At 42.8% G+C, this 24947-nt stretch overlaps 1 protein-coding gene across 10 annotated transcripts in view; it reads left to right on the top strand.

Annotated features, from left to right (window-relative positions):
• KALRN (kalirin RhoGEF kinase) overlaps window positions 1–24947 on the top strand; it is a 527586-nt gene that overhangs the window by 473883 nt on the left and 28756 nt on the right. For all 10 annotated transcript variants that reach the window (XM_063341757.1, XM_063341758.1, XM_063341761.1 and 7 more), the window contains 12 exons: window positions 3087–3153; window positions 4432–4535; window positions 6980–7049; window positions 7631–7717; window positions 8508–8600; window positions 9675–9725; window positions 10061–10138; window positions 11041–11226; window positions 14782–14953; window positions 19317–19555; window positions 20443–20690; window positions 23938–24061. In XM_063341757.1, the coding sequence (XP_063197827.1) occupies window positions 3087–3153; window positions 4432–4535; window positions 6980–7049; window positions 7631–7717; window positions 8508–8600; window positions 9675–9725; window positions 10061–10138; window positions 11041–11226; window positions 14782–14953; window positions 19317–19555; window positions 20443–20690; window positions 23938–24061 (1519 nt within the window). The remainder of the gene's footprint in view (window positions 1–3086; window positions 3154–4431; window positions 4536–6979; window positions 7050–7630; window positions 7718–8507; window positions 8601–9674; window positions 9726–10060; window positions 10139–11040; window positions 11227–14781; window positions 14954–19316; window positions 19556–20442; window positions 20691–23937; window positions 24062–24947) is intronic.

Genomic DNA, 24947 nt, shown 5'->3' with positions numbered 1-24947 from the left:
GGAACAACAATAACACTTGTGCCTTTAAAGCTTCTCATGATTAAAGTGTTTCTTAAATGCATGGTTCAGCTGAAGGACACAGAGAACTGGAGAAACAGAATTAAAACTAGATGAAAACAGCTGAGAGCTGTTTTCTTTATACTGCCTCTTACACTAACAACAGTAACCGCAATGATCTAATCAAATGGTAGACTGAGGGGAAAAATAACAGGTCTCATTGGAGTGTGCTAAGGTGAGAGGTGGAAGAAGAGCAGCCCATTTGTGAAAGATGCCAAGGAGGGAAGGAAACCGAGTCAGGGGAGGACAAGGGGTACTTACAAGTAGAAGAGGAAGTAGGAGCAAAGTGTCACAGGTCTGTGAAAGCCATCATTTGCTCCTGCAGTTTGTTGTAGGAAGCCAGAGAAGCGATACAGTGAGGGACTGGATCAACTCCCAGCAGCAGGCAGGGACGTGACACTCCCGGATGCATTTCTGAATGGGAGAAGTTTTCTCCTAGACAGACATCAGCCTTCCTGCAGGGAACATCTCTGACCACGCCTCTCTCCTAAAAGCTCCTTGCTATTGCAAGTTCTTGGGTTTCTCTGGTAGCAATTTGCTAATTAGATAACTGGCAACTAACTGCAGGTTGCAGTTTTAGTGCGGAGACCTTTGCCATTGTAGGCATAGGTACAGTAACGCTTTCTAGCGTGTGACGCTTCTGGCAGGGGGACTGGCAGCGTGTTCCACGTAATTAGTGGCTGCCTCCGTCCAGATTTCCTAAACACCAGGATGTTTAGGAGCGCCTGCTGGTGGCTTTCAGCACAAGACATCTGTCTCCTCTCCAGCTCCGTTGTGTCTGTGTTCTGTATCTCTACAGCTCTCTCTGTTTAATTCCATCACCATATGAGGCAGCTGAGCTCCCAACTTGAGCTGTGACCCTCCCGTTCCCCACAAAACCACAGCTGAATCCTTGCACAGGCATGGGCAGTAATCTCCTGTGTCTCTGGCAGCACGTGCATGCCAGCAGTTGGCCCTGGTGTTAGGAAGCCTCTATTCTACCAGGCCTGATTGCTGCATTTCTATAGTCTCATTGGGTAGCGTTGTTCAGTATAGATTTAATACAGACTTAAGAAGATGTCCGCATATTCAGATGTATTCAGAAGTGAGGAGGCTCTATCCTTGTTCCAGTTCATGCCATTTTAAATACAGCTGTGTAGTCAATACCTGCTGGTGACCAGGGCAGGCACTTTGCAGGCAACTGCCTGCCCTTGCTACATGTTACCAGGTGAGGAGAGGAGTGAACTTGAATTTTTGACAGCATGCATCTTAGAAACCTTAAATTCAGGAGTACCTGTAAGTTCCTGTGTCAGGTAGGCTGACAGGCCAAGGCTGATTTTTCTGCTTCCTAGGAAGAGGGGAGCTGGGGGAACGCTGGTGCGGAGTTGTGGAGGTGCAGTGGAGGTGCAGATCCTGGTTCCTAATAGAGGTGTAAATTTGCAGGGTTAGTCTGTTCACCTGATAGACACCCGGTCGCCGCACTGGTGTTTAATTCACACCCACCTGCCTGCATGTGCTGCAGCATTACATACTACAAGTACCCGCTGCTTCATTTCTAGAGCAGGATTTGGCCAGATGGACCCTTGCAGTAACTCAAACCGAAGGAGAGGCAGTGGGCAGGAGGGAGAGGTTCTCCCCATTCCCTCAGCAGCTCTCTGTGTTCCTGGGCAGCAATGCAGACGGAGGTGGTGCGAGCTGAAAAGTAACCTCCCAGCACGCCTCCCCGGGTGGAGGAGATGTGGCAAGCCTTTCGCAAGGGCACGGTAGGTCAGCCAGCAAGAGGGGACTGTACAACATACGCTTGTTCAGGCCACATGCTGCTGCTTTGTAAAAGAGCTGCCTTTTGCCCCGTGCATGTTTACTACCCAGGCACACAACTTGGCAGGGCGCTTCGGAGAGCACAAGCATCTGGCATCGCCGCTGCCAGCACAGCCTTCTGCCAAGGGGGCTGGATTCCACTCTCAAATGAACAAGAAGCTGTTTGACCTCTTCCTGCCACGTGTCTTAAGTATCTTCTCTGCTCTGCCTGAGCAAGGGACACGTTGGGAGTGCAGCAGGAGCAGGATTTATTTTCTCAGTAACCTCTCATAACTGAGTCTTCCCTTGCAATGCCGCTCTACTTCTTTTTTTCCTCTAGATATTTTCAGCCAGGCTTTTATCTTAGCGCTGTTTGCCCTCAGCCCTATCATTTCAAGTGGGTCAGTCTGCCGATTGATGTGAACGGAGTGATATTAGGCATGAAAGCACTGCTCTATCTTGTTAGCCTTGTTACTGCCGGAGCGAACTGTAGCGCAGATGGAGTTTATTTGTCATGTGCCAAATCTATGTATTGGCGTAATTGAGAGGCAAACTGTCTGCAGCAAGCTGTAACTTTTTGAAATTGTCCTCGAAAGAACATTATGTGATTAGTCAGTTTGACTTACAAAGGAGGGGCTTTTTTTAGCTTGCTGTTGTTTGCGTGCATCAGGCCTTGATTAGATGACTGTCCTACCCAGGATTATTAGCTCTGAAATCAGTGTAAACCAGTTGACACCCACACATAGATTACTTAGTCTGAAAGATTAAGCTCTTGGTTATGACAGGAGTGGGGATTTGTTTTCCAAGTGTTTGAAACTTCCAAATTAAAACTTAATTGCTGAATCTTGGGCAAAGCCAGAGGGACTGGGGCAAGAAATCCTCTCCTGCTTGCTGCAAAGTGGGTCAGGACACGTCTCCATAGCTGTATGGGGGATGGAGGAGAGGAGAGGAGAGCAGGGAGGGGTGGTTCAAAGTACAGGCAGCTGGTTGTGCTGCTGCTCTTGCACCATCCTGGGATGTCGGGGGAAGAGGAATAGGAGGAAAGAGTAGTTGAGGCAATTGAAACTACCCTGACCTGAAATGTGTCATTTTTATCATTTACATTCCACTGAGCTATAAGTGAGCGCAGAGTGAGTCGCTTTACGTGACCTGGATAATGGTGGGGTTTTACGGAGAAGTAATATACGGTAAGAGGAGCAAGCCGTAACATCAACGGATATGGTCAAATACGCGTGTGTTCTGTTTTAATTTAGGTTTGTCTTAAACGAGCTGGTACAGACTGAAAAAGACTACGTCAAAGACTTGGGAACTGTTGTGGAGGTGAGGTGAAGCAAACCCTGCTATGCAAAATGTTTTCCCTGTAAAAGCACCATGCTGACAAGTAACAACAAAAAAATACATCATGAGAAACAAACTGCCTTATTTTGCACTCTGCTTCCATGGTCCCCTTCTCATGTTGACAGAAACAAGAAGAAATGCCTTTGGAAACTATTTTTATTTCCATCTAACAACTGTTGTATTTTAGGTTTCAAATCCAGTGTACAAAGGTTTTTCTTGGCTACCCTGCTTGTGACAAACTCTTTCTGCTGTAATGCAGCCTTGAGGGCAGTGATGGAGGATAACTTATGCTCCTTCCACTTATTTTCATGCTTTTCTTGTTGTCATATTGAGTAATGGTAACACATACTTTACTTGAGTTTGCACCTGGACTAAAGTCCTGTGTCTGAGCACCTTTCCAGAAGCTGGGTTTGGATCTGTGCTGAGGTGTGTGTGTGGCCTGTGGATTATTGTTTTGCAAAAAAACACTTGAGATAAAATAGTGTTTTGGATTTTTTCTGTTAAAAAACAGTCGTTGTTTTTTAAACTTCAACTTGAAAAGACCTGGCGGATCCCTCGGGGATCACCTGCAGAGCCATCTCACATGCAGGGTGCAGGTTTTTTCCCAGCAAGGACTCAGAACTGGAGGCACGTGTTTGAACTGGGCTTTCGGCAATGCTTTTGGCATTCGCTAGTCCAAGGAGAATTATCAGCCATTCTAACAGTGATTTTCAACAGCTTCCAAACTTGATGAACTTTGTGTTATCTTCTGTTTACATCATGCACCACTGGCAAACCTGACAGGGTTGCAGTGCTCCACAGCTTTATAAAGAAACTCAGGAGGTGTGAGAAATCCCATTCATGTGACTCTTTAAACTTACTGCTTGGCTTTGTGCTCCCACAAAATAGTCACGGTGATGAATGGAAGAACTCTGTGCAATCTGCCTTCTTCCTCTTACCAGAGAAGCAAAGAGCTTGATAAACTACTTTGGTTTAACTTTTATCTTCTAATTGCACTTGTCACTTCAATGACATCTAATAACGGTTTGTGTAACTATGGTAGATACTCCAGATAAATCCTTTAAAGCTTTCTTTTAAGCAAACTGTGTAATTTAAAGTATCTAGATGGGTTTCTGGTTTTAAATTGTAAAAAAGGTATTTTAAGTGTTTTCAGTGTAAAAAATCCTGACACTAAACTTTGCTTCTTTGAAAAAAAAAGAGTGTAATTATTCTTTCCTTTTAAATGAACCCTTTGCTAATTGCCGATCATTAATCTTAAAGGGCTTCATGAAGAGGATAGAAGAAAAAGGTGTTTCTGAAGATATGAAAGGGAAAGACAAGATAGTATTTGGCAATATTCACCAGATCTATGACTGGCACAAAGAGTAAGTTTTTGCTTTGGTTCCTTTTTAAGCACCTTTCTAACGGCGTGTCCGTAAAGGGTTGGGATATATGGTGTCTGTATGCCTAAGCTGCTTTTAATTGAACATCAGCAGGTCATTCAGGGCTGAACTTCCAAAGGACATTGCCTCACTTTAAATGGTCTCTGTTGGTTTGTAAGTGCTGCTTAGTAACTTCACAAATCATTGCTACCCTGAATCCCAAGCACGTGTTCTAATTCATGTGCTTTTAGCCACAGTTTCACGATATGCACGGTGCTGATACAGGGCTTTGTCTACCTAATCAAAAATGGCACAACTGCATGACACAAAGCAGCGGTCCTACGGAAACTCCTTTTTCCCAGTGAAAAAATTTTGATGGGCTATAGCTTTGCACTGCCTGGCTTCACGGGAGCGTGTTTGTCGTGCCGTCTCTCACAGCTCCAGCTTTATGCTGGGTCAAACACCGTGCCAGGAGTGCTGGTCAGTGTGACAGAAATGTTGGTGCACGCAAGAGAGTCTGCTCTGTGTCAGTGCTGCGCTGCCAACGGCTCTGCCGTTCCTCGCTGGGGAGTCACAACAAGAGGCTCCATGGGAGATAACGTTGTGGTCCCTCCACAGTTCCTGAGCTACTGCTCATAAGCAGTCCCAACATGGCTCCCAGAGAGGTGCTGCGTGTGGGGTACTTGGAGGAAAGCTATTGAGGCTACCATAATTGTGTCTCTTGGGTCACAGCTGTAGGCTCAATCCGTCCCAATGGTGAGCAATAGCAATGCTGGAAAGTCATGGTTTCCTTCCTATGTCTTGTGGTTCTCAGCAGCACGAACGTCTTCACACACAGCTGACAGGATCACGAAGGCTGACCGAACCAGCAGGATTTGGCTAGTAGGGTGATAAAATGCAAATACTTTCAAGATACTTCTCATGTAAAAGCTGTGACAGGCTTTGGCCTGGTTGATGCTTTTAACTCTGATTTAGGAGCTCTGTTCTGTGAAAATCTTACTCTGTCCTCATACAAGTAGCTTTTGAAAAGCTGCTGGAAACATGAGGCGTATTTCAAACCCTGGGCCATTTCCCCTGTAACTTTATGAACAGCAATGTCTTGCTTATGGACAATATGGTCATCATTTCAACTCTGTCACTCAAAAATACTCTACAGCTCTGGCTAATTAGAACTTGAGCGTGCACATGCAGTCTTGAGCAATGGCCACCAGGCTGGATCTTCCTTCAGCTCTGGGCGTTTCCCTCACCCAGGAAACAAGCTGTCCTTCCCATCATGTGTCCTACAGGTGCTTATCTCATGGCTTGGGCCTGTCCTTATGTTCTGACAGATGCCCTTGTGAGCACAAAACAAAAAATGTCAGAAAAAGCTTCACCATATATTAAGCTGATACCAAAAATGGAATGTTTTTACCACTGCCATCATTTAAGTGTGACGATAGGAGTTTTCTGTAACACATAGGGAGGGATTCCCTATTTTTAGTTCTGTGTATCTGGGTCAAGAAGTCTATTTAAATGCAGATCAATTTAACATTTATAGAGGATCGAGTTACGGAAGCAGCTGTATCTGCTGGTAGCGATAGGGATGTTTAGTTGGGACAGCAGTCCAGTGTGCATCTTTTTTTGAGGTTCTGTGATTTCTTGGGACCAGACCATTGCAGGCATGTCCTCTCACCAAATCCGGCTACTGTAGCAAATCCACGGAGGCATTTGAGACAGAAATCCTGCAGTGAAAAAGAGTAAGATCATGGAAAGGGAGGTTGTCAGGATTTGCCTACCAGTATTTCTGAAGCTTAGTTTAGCTGCTTTTACCTCACTTTTAGGCATCCCAGTATATTCTTGGTAAGGGCATTCAAGCTAGAATGACCTCTTGAAAGCTGCAGGTCAAGATAGAGACGGTGTTTATGAATTACTATTACTATTGTGAATGATGGTATATTACTAACCATATATATGCTGAAAAACAGTGAAAAACAGAACATACCAAAACTCCACCAGCAAAAACATGTTGATTTCTTTATTCAAGTGGAAACTTCTGCATCTCTTTCACGTTGACCAGTACTCCAAATCTGCACATGCAACTGAGAACTCCTGGTAAAGCTTCAGTTGAGTTTTCACAAGTGTTTTGTTATATGGAGAAGTTCTACTGTGGGAGTTCTCAGTGAAGGAAAGCAACTCTTGCAATTAGATTGTAATTTTCGCTTTTAAAAAATTGAAACCACTATTAATAGTAAAGAAGAGCAGATAGTTTGCAAGACACGACCTCCATATTTCACAGCTCTCATCTAATGTTTCGGAAATGCCACCATTAAGGATTGAAGCCAAGCTTAACTTTTCGTTTATTATCGAATACTATAGCTAAAATTGCACCGATATTTCTGCAGAATGACTAGTTTGATGCTGGGATGACCTAAAGAAATATTCTGAAATGTTGATACACTTTCTTTCAGCTTTTTCCTGGCTGAACTGGAGAAATGTCTTCAAGAACCTGATCGTTTAGCACAGCTCTTTATTAAGCATGTAAGTTTTATTTTGTTACCTTTCTCTCATATAATTGTCACTTAGGGTGTGACGACTCCTTTCCGAAAACATCTGTTTGTGTCAGCTTGATACTTTTAGATGTCTAAACTTAATTTAAATGTGAAGTAGCCTTATAGTTATGCATCTTCAGCGAGCAGCTGGATTGAACTAAAGCATTAATCATTGCCTTCTTCAGACTTCTTATTTTGGGGGCAGAATTGGTGTGGCCAAGGACATCTGCCAAAATATAATTATGGCAGGTACTTGCCAACTACTACAATTGACATGTTCGTGTGATATTAGCTAGAGCAGAACACTATGGCAAATTTAAGACCCACCAGTTTGGGGACAACATTTCTAACTGGTTACCCCCATGGAAACCTCCTCTTGCCTAAGGTGCAGGAGTGGAGCACAGAACCAGTTACCGATTTACTTTCCTACTTCAGCAAACTAAGTCTTTGATTAAACCAAAAATAAGGAAGACCAAGCAGAACATCTTAGCAGCTTTCTTCCAGCTTTTAATAGCAGGATGGAGTGGTGGCCAATATCTCACCAGGCTGCTGTGCATCTTGCTTTCACAGGAGCGGCGGTTACACATGTATGTGGTGTATTGCCAAAACAAGCCACGATCTGAATATATAGTAGCTGAGTATGAGGCATACTTTGAGGTAAGCGTGGCTCATTGTACATTACTGCTACATACGGCTGTGAGTCCTACTCAAGTAGACCTGTGGGGTCTGTGACCTTCGGGGTTTGTCTAAAACAAATTTGAGAAGATTTTGGTACTATATGTGTTGCTAAAGTCTCCACTACAGGGAAAAAAAGTTATTTCAGTTACTTCAAATTCTCATGTTGTTAATTTCTAATAAATATTTAATCCAGTACTAACTGTCTGTGGCCCTCAGAGTGCCCCCACTGCATTGATTTCTGTCCAAAATAAAATAAGACTTTTTAATCTGTAGTCTACAAACAGGGGAGGGGGCAAAAGTCGTTGGAGCTGGGTGGTGCCTCTCATAAATTCCCGATAACTTTGTCTGTTTCAAGAAATCTTTGGGACTAGACACATTTAGATATTAATGCGAAAGAAGCTCGTTTAACAAGGGAAAGATGTTTCATTTCACCCAAGGGCATGAGGCATGTTCTGCAGGACTTGTTTGTGAGCTAATCCCTGCTGCAGTGGAAAGAGCAATCTCCAGACCTTGCAGTCCTGCTCGGTCAGCTCAAAGGGGGAAGGGATCCTGTGCTTTCCAATGCCTTCCAGCTCGGTCATGACTTTTACCCAGTCCTTGCCTAAATAGGATATGCCAGATTTTTAAATCCTCTAAAATTCCCTCTTGCAAACAAAAGATTAAGAACAGACCAACTTTCTGTGGAAATAAGCCTCTGCTGAGGCATTTTATCATGTTCTCTGTCTTACTCTGTGATTGTTTGCAATTGTTTTTAATCCTCGATTTTTAGGAGGTTCAACAAGAAATAAGCCAACGGCTAACCATCAGTGACTTTCTGATCAAACCCATTCAAAGAATAACTAAATATCAGCTTCTTCTCAAGGTAAGTGGAAAGATGCAGTTAGGACTAAACTATGGTCCGCATCTTGCATTAGATGCTGTTATTTTAAATCAGCCTTAGTTTTAACTGAGGAATAACTTCACCAAATTAAGAGGAAGGAGGAGTCTGCTTCTTCATGGGCATACAATGACAGAGTCCCATGGAAAATTTCCAGAGAGCAGGAGGACCACACCTGTAGGAGTAGTTTGCACTCAATGATAATCGAAAGGGTTGGGTTTTTTTAACTTACTCTTGGAATTTTTTTATAAAAGAATAAACTTCAAATAGGAATTTTCTTCCTTTGAAGTAACAGAACAAACTTCCGTTCAATTTTTTAAAATTGCAATAGAGATGCAGAGAGGTGTTAATAAAGCCTGTCTTTGGTGCTGAATGGTATGTTTCTAACACAAACTGTAGCCTCCGTTTCTGAATATCTCTCTTCAAATTCGCTTGAGAAACATATTTCCAGAATATTCTGATGTCTGCAAATTTGGGGGGCCCACCATAATTTTTTTCCTGAGGAGTCTGACCAGTCTGGCTTTTGCTGACTTTATCCACAATGCCAATTACTCAGCATTTCTGAAAATTCATCCCTAGGGGTCTCAAGCTAATACCTAAAATTAGGCATGTCTGAACCATACCCTGTAATCTCCAGTGGTACCGGGACTCTGAGCTGGTTTCCTCTCTGTTTTGAACTAGCCTCAAGGAGGCTGCCATCGGCCCACAGTTTGATAATTGCACACTTGCAAAGAGACAGCGGCATGTTCCCTGAACTGCCAAAAAGGAAAAGAAGAAATCTTCAAGTGTGTGTGGTCTTGTGGCTTAAGACAGGGACCAAGTAAGCCTTCCCAAGAGCTAATCCCAGCTTTGTCTTTTTTCTGTGATGTTTTCAGCAACCATCCACACCCCTTTCCCATATCTATAATGTTCAGCAACCTCTGAAGGTGAATTTACTAATATTAGCAAGTTCCTTCTCAGAAAATCACATGCTGAATATGTTTTTTTTCTTTTTCAAACTGGCATCTTTTGTTTTCTCTTTCTGAAGTGCCTTAATGCAAACCTTTCTGCTCTCTCCAGGACTTCCTGAGGTACAGTGAAAAAGCTGGTCTGGAGTGCTCTGATATAGAGGTACGTTTTCATGTCCTGGACAATAGTGCTACGTTATCTAATGGCACTTTATATGGAGGAATGAATACCCCAGAATGCCTTTGACAATAGCTGAAGATCCCGCTGGTATTCTAAACGTGGCGTTTCTCTTAAGTCAGAAGTAAAAGCTGAAGGCACAGTCCTGCATTGTAGGTGCACCATCCTCTTAGACATTACCATACGTTTTCAGTGCATGAGGGCCTCGCCATGAATAACTGCTAGCAGTGGTCGTGCTATTGAAGTCCATTATTTGACACTTTGCTTTGAGGAGCCCTCTGATTCCCTTGTAATAATACAACATCCTTTTTCCTTAACAGAAAGCAGTTGAATTAATGTGCCTTGTACCAAAACGTTGCAATGATATGATGAACCTGGGTCGCCTCCAAGGCTTTGAGGTATGCATTTGCATTCTGCTTGTAATAACAACTAGACAAGGAAAAGTATTTTCTCTTTATATGACTGTCTCTACAATCTGCCCTACTCCAGGCTGTTTATCCAGGGCTTGTTCTTCTCCAGTGCTGAGCTGCATGCTTTGGTGAGGTTTCGAAGGTGGGGTTGGTAACCTCTCACTCTAATCTTGTGACAGTCTGTCTATTGTTTCTTCAAAATGCAAGGTCTATAACAGTTTCTGCAAGCTTGAATTACGCTTGTATCTATTGCCAGAGCAAAATAAGTGGTGAACCACACTGCTCTGTCTGTTAATAAGGTCACCTGGCATTAATATGTTAGCAGCTCTGAGTTTGGCAACATCCAGGAGGGGACTTGTGAGTTATAACCCCACAGGTTACAGCTTGTGGTTTGTAACTAAGCCAATGTAGGCTTTGGCAGTCCTGGTGAGATGTCTTATCTCCAAAATCAAGTCAAGTTTGTCTTACCATCTTAAGCATCGTAGAGTTCCTGCAAACGGGTAGGTCCTGGGTTTTTTGCACCTTCAGAGGTGTCGTGTCACTGCCTACTGGCTTACGGGGTGATGGAGAGCTCATGACTAGAGGGACTCCAAGGCACTACAATAACAAACTACATAATGGGAACAGTGTTGGAAATTAAGTACAAAACAGTCTACTTAAGACCTCTTGCTTTTGGTTTTATATGCACAATCAGTGGCAATGAGAACAAAGAAAACCTATGTTATTTTCCTTAAACTGAGCTCTTGATTTATGAGATTGCTGCTTTGATAAATTAGAGGGGGTATGTCTCATATGAATTCAGTGCTGCTTGGAAAACTTAGACTGCATGAAACATAGCAGATTGTCTCATGGGGTCATGTTGTAATGTTGGTGCCTTGTCTGCTTCTCAGGGCAAGCTGACAGCTCAAGGCAAGCTGCTGCAGCAGGACACCTTCTACGTGACAGAGCAGGATTCTGGAGTTCAGTCTCGACCGAAGGAGCGTAGGGTGTTTCTCTTTGAGCAAATAGTTATCTTTAGCGAACTCCTTAGAAAAGGATCTTTAACGCCAGGCTACATGTTCAAGAAGAGCATAAAGGTAAGAAATAGAGAGGGAGAGACATACTCAGTTTGATGGTCACGTAAGGAAATGTTACCAATTTTCTATACTGTGAGACTGGTCCATCCTGTCGTAGGTGGCCAATAAGTTGCAGAAAACATTTGTATTTACCTTTCAGTGGATCAGAAGCCATTTAAGACCATCTCTAAATAAACCACTGGTGTCTAAATTTACTGGGTAATTTTTACAAGGAGCAGAGCCAGGGCAGGTCCTCTGTCATTCATAGCTCTGAGTTAGCAAATACTGCTGCAAAGCCTGCAGTAGGCAGAGCAAGTCTACAATAGTTGCTTTTAAGCACGATCATAAAAGGTGGGGGAAGTTGTAGTATACGACCAGTCATCTTAGGCCAAACTGTAAGTCAGTATTAAGCCACTATATGACATTACTGGAAATACTCTCCTTTATGGGGGGGAAGGCTCGTAGTACAAATGTGAACGTTGCAAGAAGACAGAACTATTTTGAAAACAAACGAAAACACACACAGTTCTAAAAATGCAGCTGTGAGGAATTATAAAACCAGCTAAACTATAATGAAAGTTTTAAGAAAATAATTTTGAATTTAAATCCTCTTTACAGATTATGGGGTTGGAACTAAAAGTAAAAACTGAAAGTAACCAGGGACAATATTTATTTTTTTGTTTAAGGGGTTTTATGTTTGTTTAACAAATGCAAAGTTAACCTCTGAAATGGTAAGTGAAGGTAAATGAATGCTACACCTCTCCTGCTAGAACAGCCTTTGCTGTGCCTGCAGAAAGAGCAAAGTCACTGGCTTTGTCACGTTTTGATTTCTTGATCATTCAAAGCTGAGAAACCAGTCTGGGATTGATTTCCTTTTCAGAGAGACAGGTTAAAAAGAGATGCAGGAGAATGCATTGTGTTTGCTCTAAATTTTAAATAGTACATTACTATGAAATAGAAGAGAACCATATCAGGTGAAATGATGCATATTAACCATATATAACTAAACTAATCTATGATAAATAGATTCTTTACTGAAATGAAGGTGTCTTCTTGGCTGACAGAAACTGCAGCATTTACTGAAAAGCCCATATCCATTTGCAGTCAGTGTATTTCATAGTTTCCGACCAAATAATAAGCTATAAGGAAAAACCTAAAGCATACAAATAAACAATCATCCTGATTTAAATGATCAGCTTTGATTTTTTTCTTATTGCTGATTTAAATCATTATTAAAGTTGGAGATGGAAATAACATGAATCATTTTTACTTCAGTTTATTGTATGTATAACAATGAGGCTTTTATCTGCAGGAAACAATTCCTGAATTGTATATTGTAGATAAAGAGAGAAAAATAAATCTCTCCTAATGTCAATAAAATTAGCTTGCCTCAAGGGTATGAGTTGCTTTTCTAGTTAAACAGCCTATGAAAGTAACGCTGTTCCCACTGCCTGAGTTTAAAATATTTGTGTGATAATTTTCCAGTCCCTCTTTTCTTCCATTTGGCAAACAGCTTGTTCTTCTGTTGAGTGCCTGCAGCGAGTGTGGGATCCCCTGTGGCTCCATGTGCATCTCCCCCACCGCAGCGTGGAGTCTGTGTGCCGGCAGCTCTCACACCCTGCCTCCCAGCCCCCGCTGCAGCTTCTGGCTGCTTTTGCATTTCTCTCGTGCTTTCCCACAGAGATGAGCTTGCGGCCTGCAATGGAGCAGGACTGTTCCCTAGGGCAGGACCATTCCCCACCTCTCTGTGTCCTCACCTTGCAGTGGAGCTCAACCTGAGCTGGGTCATTCCCTGGAGAGAGGCACTTTGTCCAAAGGTGTCACACAAACAGGCTGCCTCATCACATGTCTTTCATAACTCTGCCCTAAAAGCGGGCATCTAGAAATTGCATCTGGTCTGAGCTCATGAGCCAGAGTTTGAGGAGGCTTTACACTGTCAGCTAGGACCAAGTTTCTTTGACCTTGGTTCAAGTGCTGGCAAGATCCTGCTGAGCAGGTTGAACCCATCTTCAGAGCAGTTATCAGGACTGACTAGCCATCTTTGGCTAGCTTTGATACCATCTGCGGTCATGGTTGTCCAGTTCTCTGAGAGAAGTTCTCTGGGAGACACAGGGAGTTTCCCCGCTGGTCACATCCTCCCACACAGCAGAAGGACCTAGCCAGCACTGGAGATCCTATTTCTTTGCTCTGTGTCACAGCCACTGCTGAGCACTGACATCTCTCTGTTAGAGTAAGAAGAGTGTATGACTTCAAATGCAGCTGTTCTGGTTTGTCAAGGAGATGAGGCTCCCAAATATTGTTCTCCAAGGTCTGTCACACTTGCACTATGATAGAAGCTTCATCCTGATGACCTTCATTAGCAAAGAACCCTTCTTTATGCAGTGAGGTAGTTACCATTCAGAGATAGCACATCCCTTCTTGAATACTTCTCAGCTGGATACCTTTCAGACTCTCAAAATACGTAAGTGGGTAGCCTTGGCAAATGCATCTCCCTGAGACACCAATAGCAGGTTAGGGACTCTGACCTACAAGTCTTTTTCATGGAGTCATACGAGGATTGACTTGCTTGCTTTGACTATCAACCAGAGGAGCAAGAGCTCAGAACAAGAGGAAGAGCACTGTCCAGGCTCACTGTCTGTCCCTTTCCTTGTCCCCATGTCAGAGGAGTTCCTGCCTGTCCCTCCAACTTCACAGGGACCCCCAGAAGAGAAGGAAGAGGCTCCTACCATCTTGAAGTTTAAATGCTGGACGGTATTCAGATGTGGAGTGGATCTCTCCATACCTTGACAGATATTCAGAGCAATTTGAGATAGACTTCTAGAGGGACATCATTACCTTAGTCTTCAGGTCTGTCTACTTTCGACTTGAAGATGCTCTCTCTTTTTCAGAAAGGCTATGCCAACCAGTTCTAGCTGACTATCATAGATATAAGTAGCTCAGGAAAAGTTAAAGGTATGGGTACACCTAAACAGAAGCCTCACAAGGGCTCACAGCAGCCAAAATTGACAACCATGAGATTTCCAGAAAAAATATCTGTGACTACAGTCAGGTGAAGTGATTGCACACCGCTGACAGTGTAATCTGCTAGAAATAAGATTTGTTGGAGCATCAGGGGAGAATTGCTCTTTTTTTTGGTATATCCTTGTGCACAGTTCATTCCATTTTTAAAATACTCTAATTGACTGAGACTTTCTTTCCCATGGAGGATAAGAAATGTAAACACTTATTTAAACTGGAGGAATGATAGACTTTATTAACATCTTAATAGGAACATCTTAACTCTATTTACAGGTTATGGTAAATTTTTAGCACATCAGTCAGGTCTCTGTTACCTTAAAATAGAAGTTGTAATTCAAGACAAGGCAGGCGGATGTCTGGTACATCTGTCAGAGCTTTATTAAGCATCATATTTAAGCCGAAGATTTATCTCCCTAAATCTAGATGAGGCAAATTCTTGTGATTATGATCTGACAGACTCAATTATTTTCAGGAACTTTTCACAACAATTTTATTCTGATTCTTGAGTAATGTTAACTCATGCTCCATGTAACACATGCTTACCTTGGCTTGTTTCAGATGAACTACCTTATCATTGAAGAAAATGTGGACAACGATCCCTGCAAGTTTGCTCTAATGAGCCGGGAAACATCAGAGAGAGTCATTTTACAGGCAGCTAATCCAGAAATTCAACAAGCTTGGGTACAGGACATCAACCAGGTCCTGGACACACAAAGAGATTTCCTAAATGGTATGTACGTGGTCTTTGCTCTGTTTCCCAAACTGTGACACTAAATGGGATTTAGAATCTTTGTGTCTTTGCTCCATCTACAAGAAAAACATTCAGCAACTTCTTTTCATAAGGAACATCCCAAGGAGAAAACAAGTCTGCCTGTCATTAAGCACTGGGTCAACTGATATCCACAGAGTACACGGGAAAGAGTCCTCATAATTTACAGCTGGTCTTTGAAAAGAGACCACCTCAGTGACACTGTACAGAGGTCTCTGCCCTGCATGCCAGCTCTGCCTGGTGGGAAGGTGAAGAATAGGAGAAGGGCTGGGCAAGCCTGATCTGAACTGCTATGTGGCCTTGGAGCCCACCCTGAGAAGCTGCTGGAGCCCTGTCTTGCATTAAAGACTGCCAGTCATTCCGGCCTGGCTCCATTAGCAGCATCTCCTGGATTGTTTTGGCAGCCTCCCGGCTCCTTGCTTAACTAGGTGGTGGGTCCCTGAGGAGTTGCCCTGCATATATCAGTCAGGTTTATGTTCAGGTCTCAAGTCCCTCTTGTCAATGACGTGTCTCTGGTGGTACTTTTGTGCAAGATCCTTTAAAATTGCTGGGGTCTCCAGCGCGGTATCACCTGGTGCTTTCCATTCTACTGGGAGATTTTAAATCTAATCCCTTCCCAAAACCACGTTGAAGCCAGGTTGCCGTTGTATCCACACAGTATCTGTCACTTAGCCAGAACAAGACATATCCCCAGGAACCTCCTGTTCAACGTCACCATGCGCTACAAGCTGAGGACGTGAGGTGGGACAAAGGCTGCCTCACCATCCACCCCCTTACAGGTCCAAACTCTGTGGGGCAGCTGCTGCCTTCAACAAAAAAGTAAAGAGAGGGCAAGGAAATATCTGGGCTTGTTTCTCTTAGGAACCGTGGGAGCTGTGCATGAACAGGGGCCTTTCCAAACTGTTGGCTTCGCTTTAGGAACAGATTCGGGATGGTTAGAAATAATATTTCAAATTAAAGCTGTGTTTCTAAAAAATGAACCAAAAGTCACACGTAATCAGCAAAAGTGTGGATTTTGAAAATAGAGAGGAATCAAATTCAGTTAACAATTTTAGCTTGTTCTTGCTTGTGATTGGGTGAGGGCAAGAGGGGGAACCAGGACTGGAGGAAAAATTTTAAAATAGTATCTTTTTGTTTCTTTGTTTGTAAGCAAGAAAGTGGGAATAATTACTTTGGAAGCTTCCACAATTGTTTTGTTCTATTAATTTCAGCTTTTTTATTTTTAATCAAGCTTATATTAGAAAAGAAGTCTATATTTAAAAACTTAATTCATGTTCAATAAGGAATCTTATTTGCTTGAATCAAAATGCTTTGGCTTGGCACAACCTGTTCGCTTGTTTGAGTTCGGGTTTTGGTGTTCTGTTTTGTGGATTTTTTGTTGCAAAATCTGAAGAGGCTCTTTCAGTTCACATCAAAACAAAAGTTTCCTTTTCTTCAACACCAAGATTAATTTTAATTTAGTTTAGTTTTACTTTTGAAAAGTTAACTGGGAAAGGGTTACAAGCAAAAGCTATTTGTGGCAATTCAAAAACTATGGCTGAGCTGAGAAGGGAAATTGTGTTCAACCCATGATTCCAAAACTTGATACTGGATTTTCATGACTTGGAATTGAAAGGGCTTCATACAACCACTGTAAAAATGATTCCTTAAAGAGATTGGTGGGATGAGCAGTCTGAGTTCTCCAGTTTGACCAGTTGGTACCAAAGCTTGCCGGTTTTGTGTCAGTGCAGTTGGCTTTGAATGAGGGCTTATTGGAATAAAAATAACTTCAGTAATGGTTAGCTACAGAAATTGTTTTAAACCTTGTGAGAACTCTGCAGACACTACAGCAGGGGTTTTCTGTCCCTTCCACATCTTTCTTTCTTGTTTGATTTTTGATATATTCCCTCCTGTCCTGCCAGGACTTACTGCCCCATGAGCCCCTTTTTCTACTGAAGCATCTTCAGATCCCCTATTTATCCTGTCTTCTGTGAGGCCAGCAAGGAATTTGGTGGGTTAGGAACATAATCGTCCATATCTCTAAAGCTAGAAGTAAAAATAGATTTATATTAAAACAGAGGCTTAAGGATTTACTTTAAACCTATAAATAAGATCCAAGAAAATGATATTGTATCCAGTAGAGCCTGTCCAGTCCAGAACAATTTAAGTGGCTTTTAGGATGTAATCTTATTGAGACTGACTAATCTTTAAATACGTTCTTTAGCTTTGCATTTCATTAAAGCGGATGTTTTCTGTCTTTAAAATCATATTAAATCCACACTGAGCCAATGCTGCGTAAACTTAATAACAAAATATTCCCTGTGAGTTCTTGCCCAAGCTGCTCTGATTTTCTCTCTTCAGCCGGGAAGCCCTGAAGTGTACAGGGCTACGTACAAAGCGTAGTATTTGCATCCACAGTTCATAAATGTAAAACTAGGTGCAGTTACATTGAAATATTCAAGCTTTTTATATTTTTCCTTGGAAAAGCAAAAGCTGCTAAGCTTGAGAAGCAGACTGTGCACCAAATGATTTGCTATAGTGACTGTTCTTTCGTTTGGCTTTAAGAAGCGAGCTGTAAAGAAAATACGTCACTGATGGATATATTTCATAAGAAGAATGCCATTGATCTGTACCTTTTTTTTTTTTTTAATCATGTTTTGTGGGGGTTTTTGAGAGAGAAAGAGAGAGGACACAAATACATGGACACTGATTTTTGGCAGAAGCCCATACAAATACTAACAGGTGTTTAACAGGAGGCTGGAAGCCAGGCATCGCTGTGATAGTTAACGGTGGAATTAGTAGTCACAAGTGGACACTCAACTAAATACCCTTTAAAAGCATGGAGTGGGATAGATTGTTTCAAGATAGATAAGTATTCATTCAGGTCTTACTGCTAAAGACCTTGCAGCTTAATCTAGTGTCTATACTAGAAAAATGTGACTGTCAAAAATCACTGTCAAAGTTCTCCCCAACCTTCCTTCTCCTCAATGGCCGATCTGCAGCAGGACTAAACCATTTTCAGCTGCAGTTGAGGTAAGCGAGTGAAACTGGTAGTTACTGTGGCATAAATACGAATCACTTCTGTCACAAGGGTCACTGCGTAGGTTTTGGAGCCAAGTAATCTTCCAGATCGCTACAGGTCTATGTTTGTGTCCTTTTGAAGAAAATGGTGATCTGGCGTCCTCCTTGCTTTTTTTATTAGTGTCTTATTCTTCAGTATTAAGTGATTTCTTGTTGGAGTAGTCCTGCCTTTCTCAGGAAGGGGAATGCTGGAGAGTATGCTGTGCGGTGCTGCTTGTCTTTCCTTTTCCTCTTGCTGGGAAAGATATTCCTTCTGTTGTGGTTCTCTGGTTGGGCTGATGCTGTGACTTTATGTCCTCCGTCTGCCTCTTGCTAGACTAGTCTCTCTGCATTCCAGTAGGTTTAGTCTGGTGCATGTACACAGTATTAACTGACTATAAATCAACCATTAAAGCCACATGACATGCAAAAACCAAACCCATAGGTCTGGGGATGGTAGTCTGAGCCTAGCAAATCTGTTCCTTTCCCACTCACTGTGAGTCCTAGCCCTGATCCCTTCTCCAAACATAACAAAGTCTTTATTTCTTTACCATCTGGCATTTTTAACCTTCCTTTTCCCAGTGTAAGCTCTCTCTGTGACTATGAAATGTGCACTCTCGCAAGCAGACTTTTTTTAAGGCTTATGAAGCTGTTTAATGTTGCTTGTGGGTATTTTCTGGAGAGGTCTGGACTGCTGGGATTAATGTCTTCATGCCATCTATACCTCCTCACTCGCTGGTCATTTCCAGCAGTTTCCTTGAACCAAAGTAGTTAATGTAGAAAGCACACAGAGAGCCAAGTTGCAGTGCATCATGTCTGAAGAGTATTTAGAAGTCGCACTCTCTTGGGAATACACAAATGAGACTTACGGGTCTTGACCTATGTTTTCTGATGATAGCAAAATTCACTGTGAGCGAGCTGTGCATCGCTTATTCAGGCTTTCATTTATTATGACTACGGGAGGTGATTAATTTGTCTGATTTCAAAGAAAATGAATGCAATTATGTATGCTTTGAATGGCAAATATTTTAGCCCGCTGTGGTGGTTAGAGAAGCTGTTCTTCGCAGTAGCGTGGAGTGCTGTGTTTGGTTCATGCGCAGTACAACATAAAATGCTTGTGTCCTGTTTAGCCGTGAACACACTGTGTGCTTCCATGGGTGGCATCTCCTGCTCCTGTTTGGTTTGCAACTTAGGTGTCTGTTCCGATTGAATCACCCCGCACACCCTCTGCAGCCCTGTGCAATGTCATTGAAAGCATATAGCTAATTCTTGTCCTCTTTTGCAGCGCTACAGTCTCCCATAGAGTACCAACGCAAAGAAAGTAGCTCAGCCGTGCTGAGGCCCCAGACCGGTAGGGTCCCTCAGCCCAACAGCAGACCCTATTCTTCTGTTCCAGTAGGGTCTGAGAAGCCTTTGAAGGCTACAAGCCGTAACCCATCTCTCCCACCCTTGAAGATATCTACCTCCAACGGCAGCACAGGGTATGAACACTCACAGCCCGGAGACAAGTATGAACAAAGCAAGGTACTGAGCTCATCTGACAAAACATGATCTCATAGCCCATTTCTTATACCAGAGATGATCTGCGAAGTTAGCTTTAATTATCAGCTAAGCAGGTCAACATACTGAAGCAATGGCGTAAAACGTGATTTGGGATTAAACAGAGACTGCGAAAGCTCTGGCATCCAGGCGGGTGGCGCTTCAGCTGGGAAATGGAGACAGAGCCTGACCCTGGAGCGCTGGTCTGTGTTTTTCGGGGCACTGTGTTTGCAGACCTGGTGAACTGAATATCCACTCGCTGCACTGCCAGCAGCAATAGTCAGGCTTCTCTAATATGCATTAACCACCCGTTCCTGAAGAGGTCCGCTCTGATGGTATAGAAAAGTTTAGACCTTTTCCCACATAACAGCTCGCAGGGTGCCAGTTGCAGGTTGTAATTTGGGTGCCTGTGCACTGCACACAAACCACCAAAGAGTCAGTAACCATCAGCGGTGTTTGGACCCTGCTGCTGGCGGCGGTTGACCAAAGCCACTTTCCAATATGACCTATATTTAAGATCACGAGATGTGTGAGTATTCATTCATCTTCTAACGCTGAGCCTTTGTTGGTCTTTGCCCCCACGTGGCTCAGCGCAGATCGTTCATCTGTGACACCATACAAATGAGAACATGGCTGGGGCACCGTTGCTAGCAGCTGTGAAATCTAATAGGAAATAGGAGGCTGGTTTGTATCAGATAACTGCCGCCTTTCAGATCCTTTAAATCCTTTTCTAACAATGTGAACTTGACGTGTTTCGTGTCTTTTTCCCCTGGTACGGTTAGGCTGGAAATGAAGTGGTGGGATTGCTGCTGGAAAAGGCAGGTTCCTCAGCGCCACCTGCTCACCAGTTTCTGTCGTGTCTGTTTTCACAGGCTGATTTGGGAGGGTGCAATGGGACCTCTTCCATGGTGGTGATTAAAGATTACTATGCACTGAAGGAGGATGAGATCTGTGTGAATCAAGGAGAGGTGGTTCAGATCCTTGCTATCAACCAGCAGAACATGTTCCTGGTGTACCAGCCTGCAAACGACCACTCTCCGGCCGCTGAAGGATGGATCCCCGGCAATATCTTGGCTCCCCTCACTAAATCCACTACAGATAATAGCGACGGAAGCATCAAGTAAGTGCCATGTTGGCTTCGCTGGGAGCACTATGTGGATTTTTTGAGGAAAAAATAAATAAAAAATAAATAAACAAACCCAAATGGTAGGGAATTCCTGCTGATTTTTATCTACAGTGCCATTGGAACAAGATGAGTTGTCAATCCACAGCGTCGGGCAGCCATGGTGGATAGCTCGGGTTTTGCTTATTTTCATTTTGTGGGGTTTTGTTTATATTTTGGAGAGAAATAAAACCATAGATGGTTAAAGATATGTTTTACTTTACACCATTTTACACCAACATGGACCTGCTTGGACTGGACTTATATTTATGTTGTATTAAGTTACTAATCTATATATTGGTTATAACAGCATCTAGCAAAAAAAAACCCCACAAAAAAATCCAGGCCCCGTGTTGGACTGAGGTTCGCTTCTCAAGGAGGAGAGATTTTGTTGTCTGTGGCAATTTCCTTGTACAGCTTGTATCTTTTTTTTTATTATTTTGTTTTGTTTTGTTTTGGGGTTTTTTTTTCTGTTTGCAGTAACTTTTGTAATATATTTTTTTGGTTTGCAAGACCCCCATCCAAGTACATTCCTGTATAAAGTATTTTGCACTATTTAAAAAAAAAAAAGAAAAGAAACAAACTCATATTGATGAAGTCAGGTTGTGCAATATAATGGATAGTCGCAATGTTCATCATTGTACCTGTAATGTAACTAATTTTAAATGTACTATTTTAAATATGTAAAATAAATTTTCACCATGAGCATGTTTTAAAGAGGTAAAAGAACTAGTTTGACCCTTTTTTGGTTTGGTTTGGTTTGGTTTGGTTTTTTTGTTTATAACATTTTGTTGCTTATTTAACAAATGTGTGGATATATATTTTTCTTTTCTGATTTTTAGAAATTTGTCAGTCTGAAATGACTAATGCAAGAAAGTGGTTTTTTGGTATTAAATACAGAAGGTACAACCCTCTTTTCAGTAATACCTGTTGATTTCTTTTAACATCTAAAATGACTAGGTGGTAATGCATGATGTATGCTACAAATTGTGTTATCTTACATGCGTACCTCGAGGCGCAGAATGGAACACGAGGAAAGATTTTGTGACAGATTCACTAAAAATAATAATTTGATCTCTGCCGCGGTTTCAGTTAAGAGAAATGATGGCTTTACCTGTCAGTCAGTACCGACTGCTACTATGAATTGCATGTTAAGCCAAAGGAATTGCTTAGCATGTCTCTTGCACATCCACCACAGCCGTTCCCGGGTTCCTCTCCGACCACGATACGCAACCACTTGCCCTTACATGCATCCACGGCACCGGGCTCCTGGTGAAGACTCTGATTTCACGGCAGCTGTACAGTCAAACTCTGCATCAAATGATGTAGTGGGATGAATTGTGGCCAGGAAGGTGTAACAAAACTGAAAGACGCGTGCATTGCACTTCTCTCTTTGTCACTGCAGTGAGATTTACTCTCTTAAATCATGTTTTCAGACTCAAACAGCTAAACCGACCCCGAAACAAAAAGATGTTTGAATAATAGAAGTCCTGTGGGTAAAAAATGACCTGGAGCTGGTGTTATCTTCAGCCCTGTCTAGTCTAGATCATATTGACTAATTAGTATAATTAATAAAACTGTTTCTTCCGTTGACAAGTACAAAAATATGTGGTCAATCCAGTAGTGTTGGCACCGTGTATTATTCACCGACAGGTCAGGGAGTCCATCAGCCGCGTCCTTGACTCTTACCATATCTTAAAGAAAAACGTAACAGTCCTGAAATGCTGGATAACTTCCCCCGCTCTGCACGTCTAATTTGGACCTCCTCCAGAAACACCCAAATATCAGACGGCACTTATGGCCTGGCCAAGACGTGCGAGGTGCTCTGGTGCTCCTTGTGCTCAAAGATGAGTCCCGTGCCAGCTGTTTGCCGTGGAGACACTAATCCTGGTTGCAAAAACAGTCGATATGACCCAGTTCACTCTTGTGTCAGTGGCAGCCAGCTGTTGGGAGACCGTTAGTTTGCCTTTTTTTTTTTTGAATTTGAGCTATTGTACAGCTCCCATCAGGTGCTGAAGTAGAACTAAAAAACGCTTAGGAATCAGACGTAGTGTTCATGGGGGAGCGTCGGCTGTGTGGGGCGTCCTTTGAGTCCTACCTCGCTAACATGCTGCGTTTTATTGGCATCGCAGGTGATCGTTGGATTACAGGCAACTTGCTTTGTAAAATGTGTCAAGGTACTGTAGACATGACATGTGCCAAACGTTGGGCTTAAACATGCAAATCAAATTTGCATGACTTAAAGGTGGGCAGATGCTTTGAACCTGGATCCCAGCTCATCACACTGCTGTTTTGAGAGCTTTCTGCTTTGGACAACATGCCCCTTCCCAGATTCCCCCCCCAACCTGTCCACTATTTAAACCAAATGAAATCCATATTAAGAACTGTTTTGGTTTTTTCTTAATTTTTTATGTCTGCTTTGATATGCGATTTCTGTTGTCAACATGGCATTGCTCTTACAAAGGGTGACGTGATCTGTTATTGGTTTTTTCCAAGAGTAAGGTCATAGGAGCAGTAATGAGGGCTGGAAAGTGTACTGGAAATGGCGGCTGCTGTGATGCCAGCCAAAACCCGCGGACTGACTGATGCCCTCTCTAACTGGATTGGCAAAATCAAATGGAAAATTCTTGGTCTTGAGAGGCACAGAATTCTAGAAAATGACTTATCTCTTGGAAAGTTAACGATGTGGCTCCTATTTGTTGAGCTGTTCATATTCTGAGCAACATGTAGGGAGCAACACCTTGAATTTCTTAATTATTTTCTTTTTATTTGCTCTACTGAGTAATCTATTAAGGCCGTTCTCCTGTATTTACATTTGTTTCACTGCTTTTAACCAACAAGACTGAGGACCGAATTGACCTTTTAACTGTAACAAAAATAAAATAAATTTCTATTTGTGGCAATGCAAGACAAAGTCCCTGAAACTAGGTGACCAAGGACTAGTTGCCTGCTTCCATCATGGGCATTTTTTTTCCTGCTCCATGCATTTAAACAGCAAGTGTGGCGCAACATCTGCTTCGCAGAACTGTTTGGTTTGGGTTTTAACTTCAACTCTCATTGCTCAGATGGAGACAGGCATATCGCCAGTGGCTTTCACCTTGTAGGGAATTGCAGTAATCGCAAATGTGGATGCTGGTTCCCCTTTCCAAATCCTTCCTTCCTGCTATGATTTGCTGTTTGATTGCTGCGTTTTTTGGTACAACAGGAAGTCATGTTCATGGCATACCCTGCGCATGAGAAAGCGGGCGGAAAAGGAGAGCAGTGGCAAAAATGAAGCCAATGGGCCACGTAAATCCAAGGATATTCTGGGGAACAAAGTCTCTGTTAAAGTGAGTAAGGCCATCTGAAAGCTGTGTGCTGCTCTCCTGCTTCCCATCCTTTTCACCCCCTATGGCATCCTCTCCTGAGAGAGGGAGGGGGCGGCGACTTTGGGTTTGGTTTTTGGTTTGGTTCAGTTTTCTTTTTTTCCACTTTAGTTATCTTTTTTTTTCTTTTTTTTTGTAGTATCCATTTTAGCAGGATTTTTGCATGCAAGATAACATGCAGCCTTTGTTTTTCGTTTTCTTTTTCCTGGCATCCCACATGCAAGTAAGTAATCTTCATTAAAAAAAACAACTCTGTAGATGGTTAAGTAATTGTTCTTAAAATTGGGACAACAGTGATTTCCTGACCTCTGACCTAACCCAACCTGCAGCTCCATCAGAGCAGGTGCAGCGGTGAGAAAGCCACGGGGTGAACCAATGGCCTTACTGAAGCTAGGGAGTTTTCTTTAGGCCAATGTTTCACATCTGAAGATCAGGGGTTCTCAACCTTGAGACGCTTAAGGTTTTTTGGTCTGAGGAGATGGTCTCAATGACCTTTTTCTTTCCTTATTATCAGACAGGGCGGAGATGCTGAGTCTGTCTGGCCAGGAGAGGGTCTCGTGTGTGTCTGTGTGTGTGTGTGTCTGTGCGTCTGTGTCTGTCTCTCTCTCTCTGAGATCTCCCACTATGGAAAAGGTTGAGAACAGTGGGGTTAAGCTCCACCTTCTGCTCTGGGTGCCTGACTGCTCTGCTCCAATTCGGAGGATCCACCCCTATAAACCGACCGTGAGGCCTGCTCAGGACTAACCTGGGGCTTTCCCTCCCGACAGAGGCAAGCAAACACTTGTTGTGATTTTGACACAACCAAAGCCCAGCCTTGATTCAGGAAAGCACTTGAGCATGTCCTTCGGAT

Source organism: Chroicocephalus ridibundus, chromosome 7, assembly GCF_963924245.1.
Source record: "Chroicocephalus ridibundus chromosome 7, bChrRid1.1, whole genome shotgun sequence".
Lineage (NCBI taxonomy): Eukaryota > Metazoa > Chordata > Aves > Charadriiformes > Laridae > Chroicocephalus > Chroicocephalus ridibundus.
The sequence above is the reverse complement of the archived record's forward strand: the minus strand, read 5'-3'. Positions and strand labels throughout refer to the sequence as shown.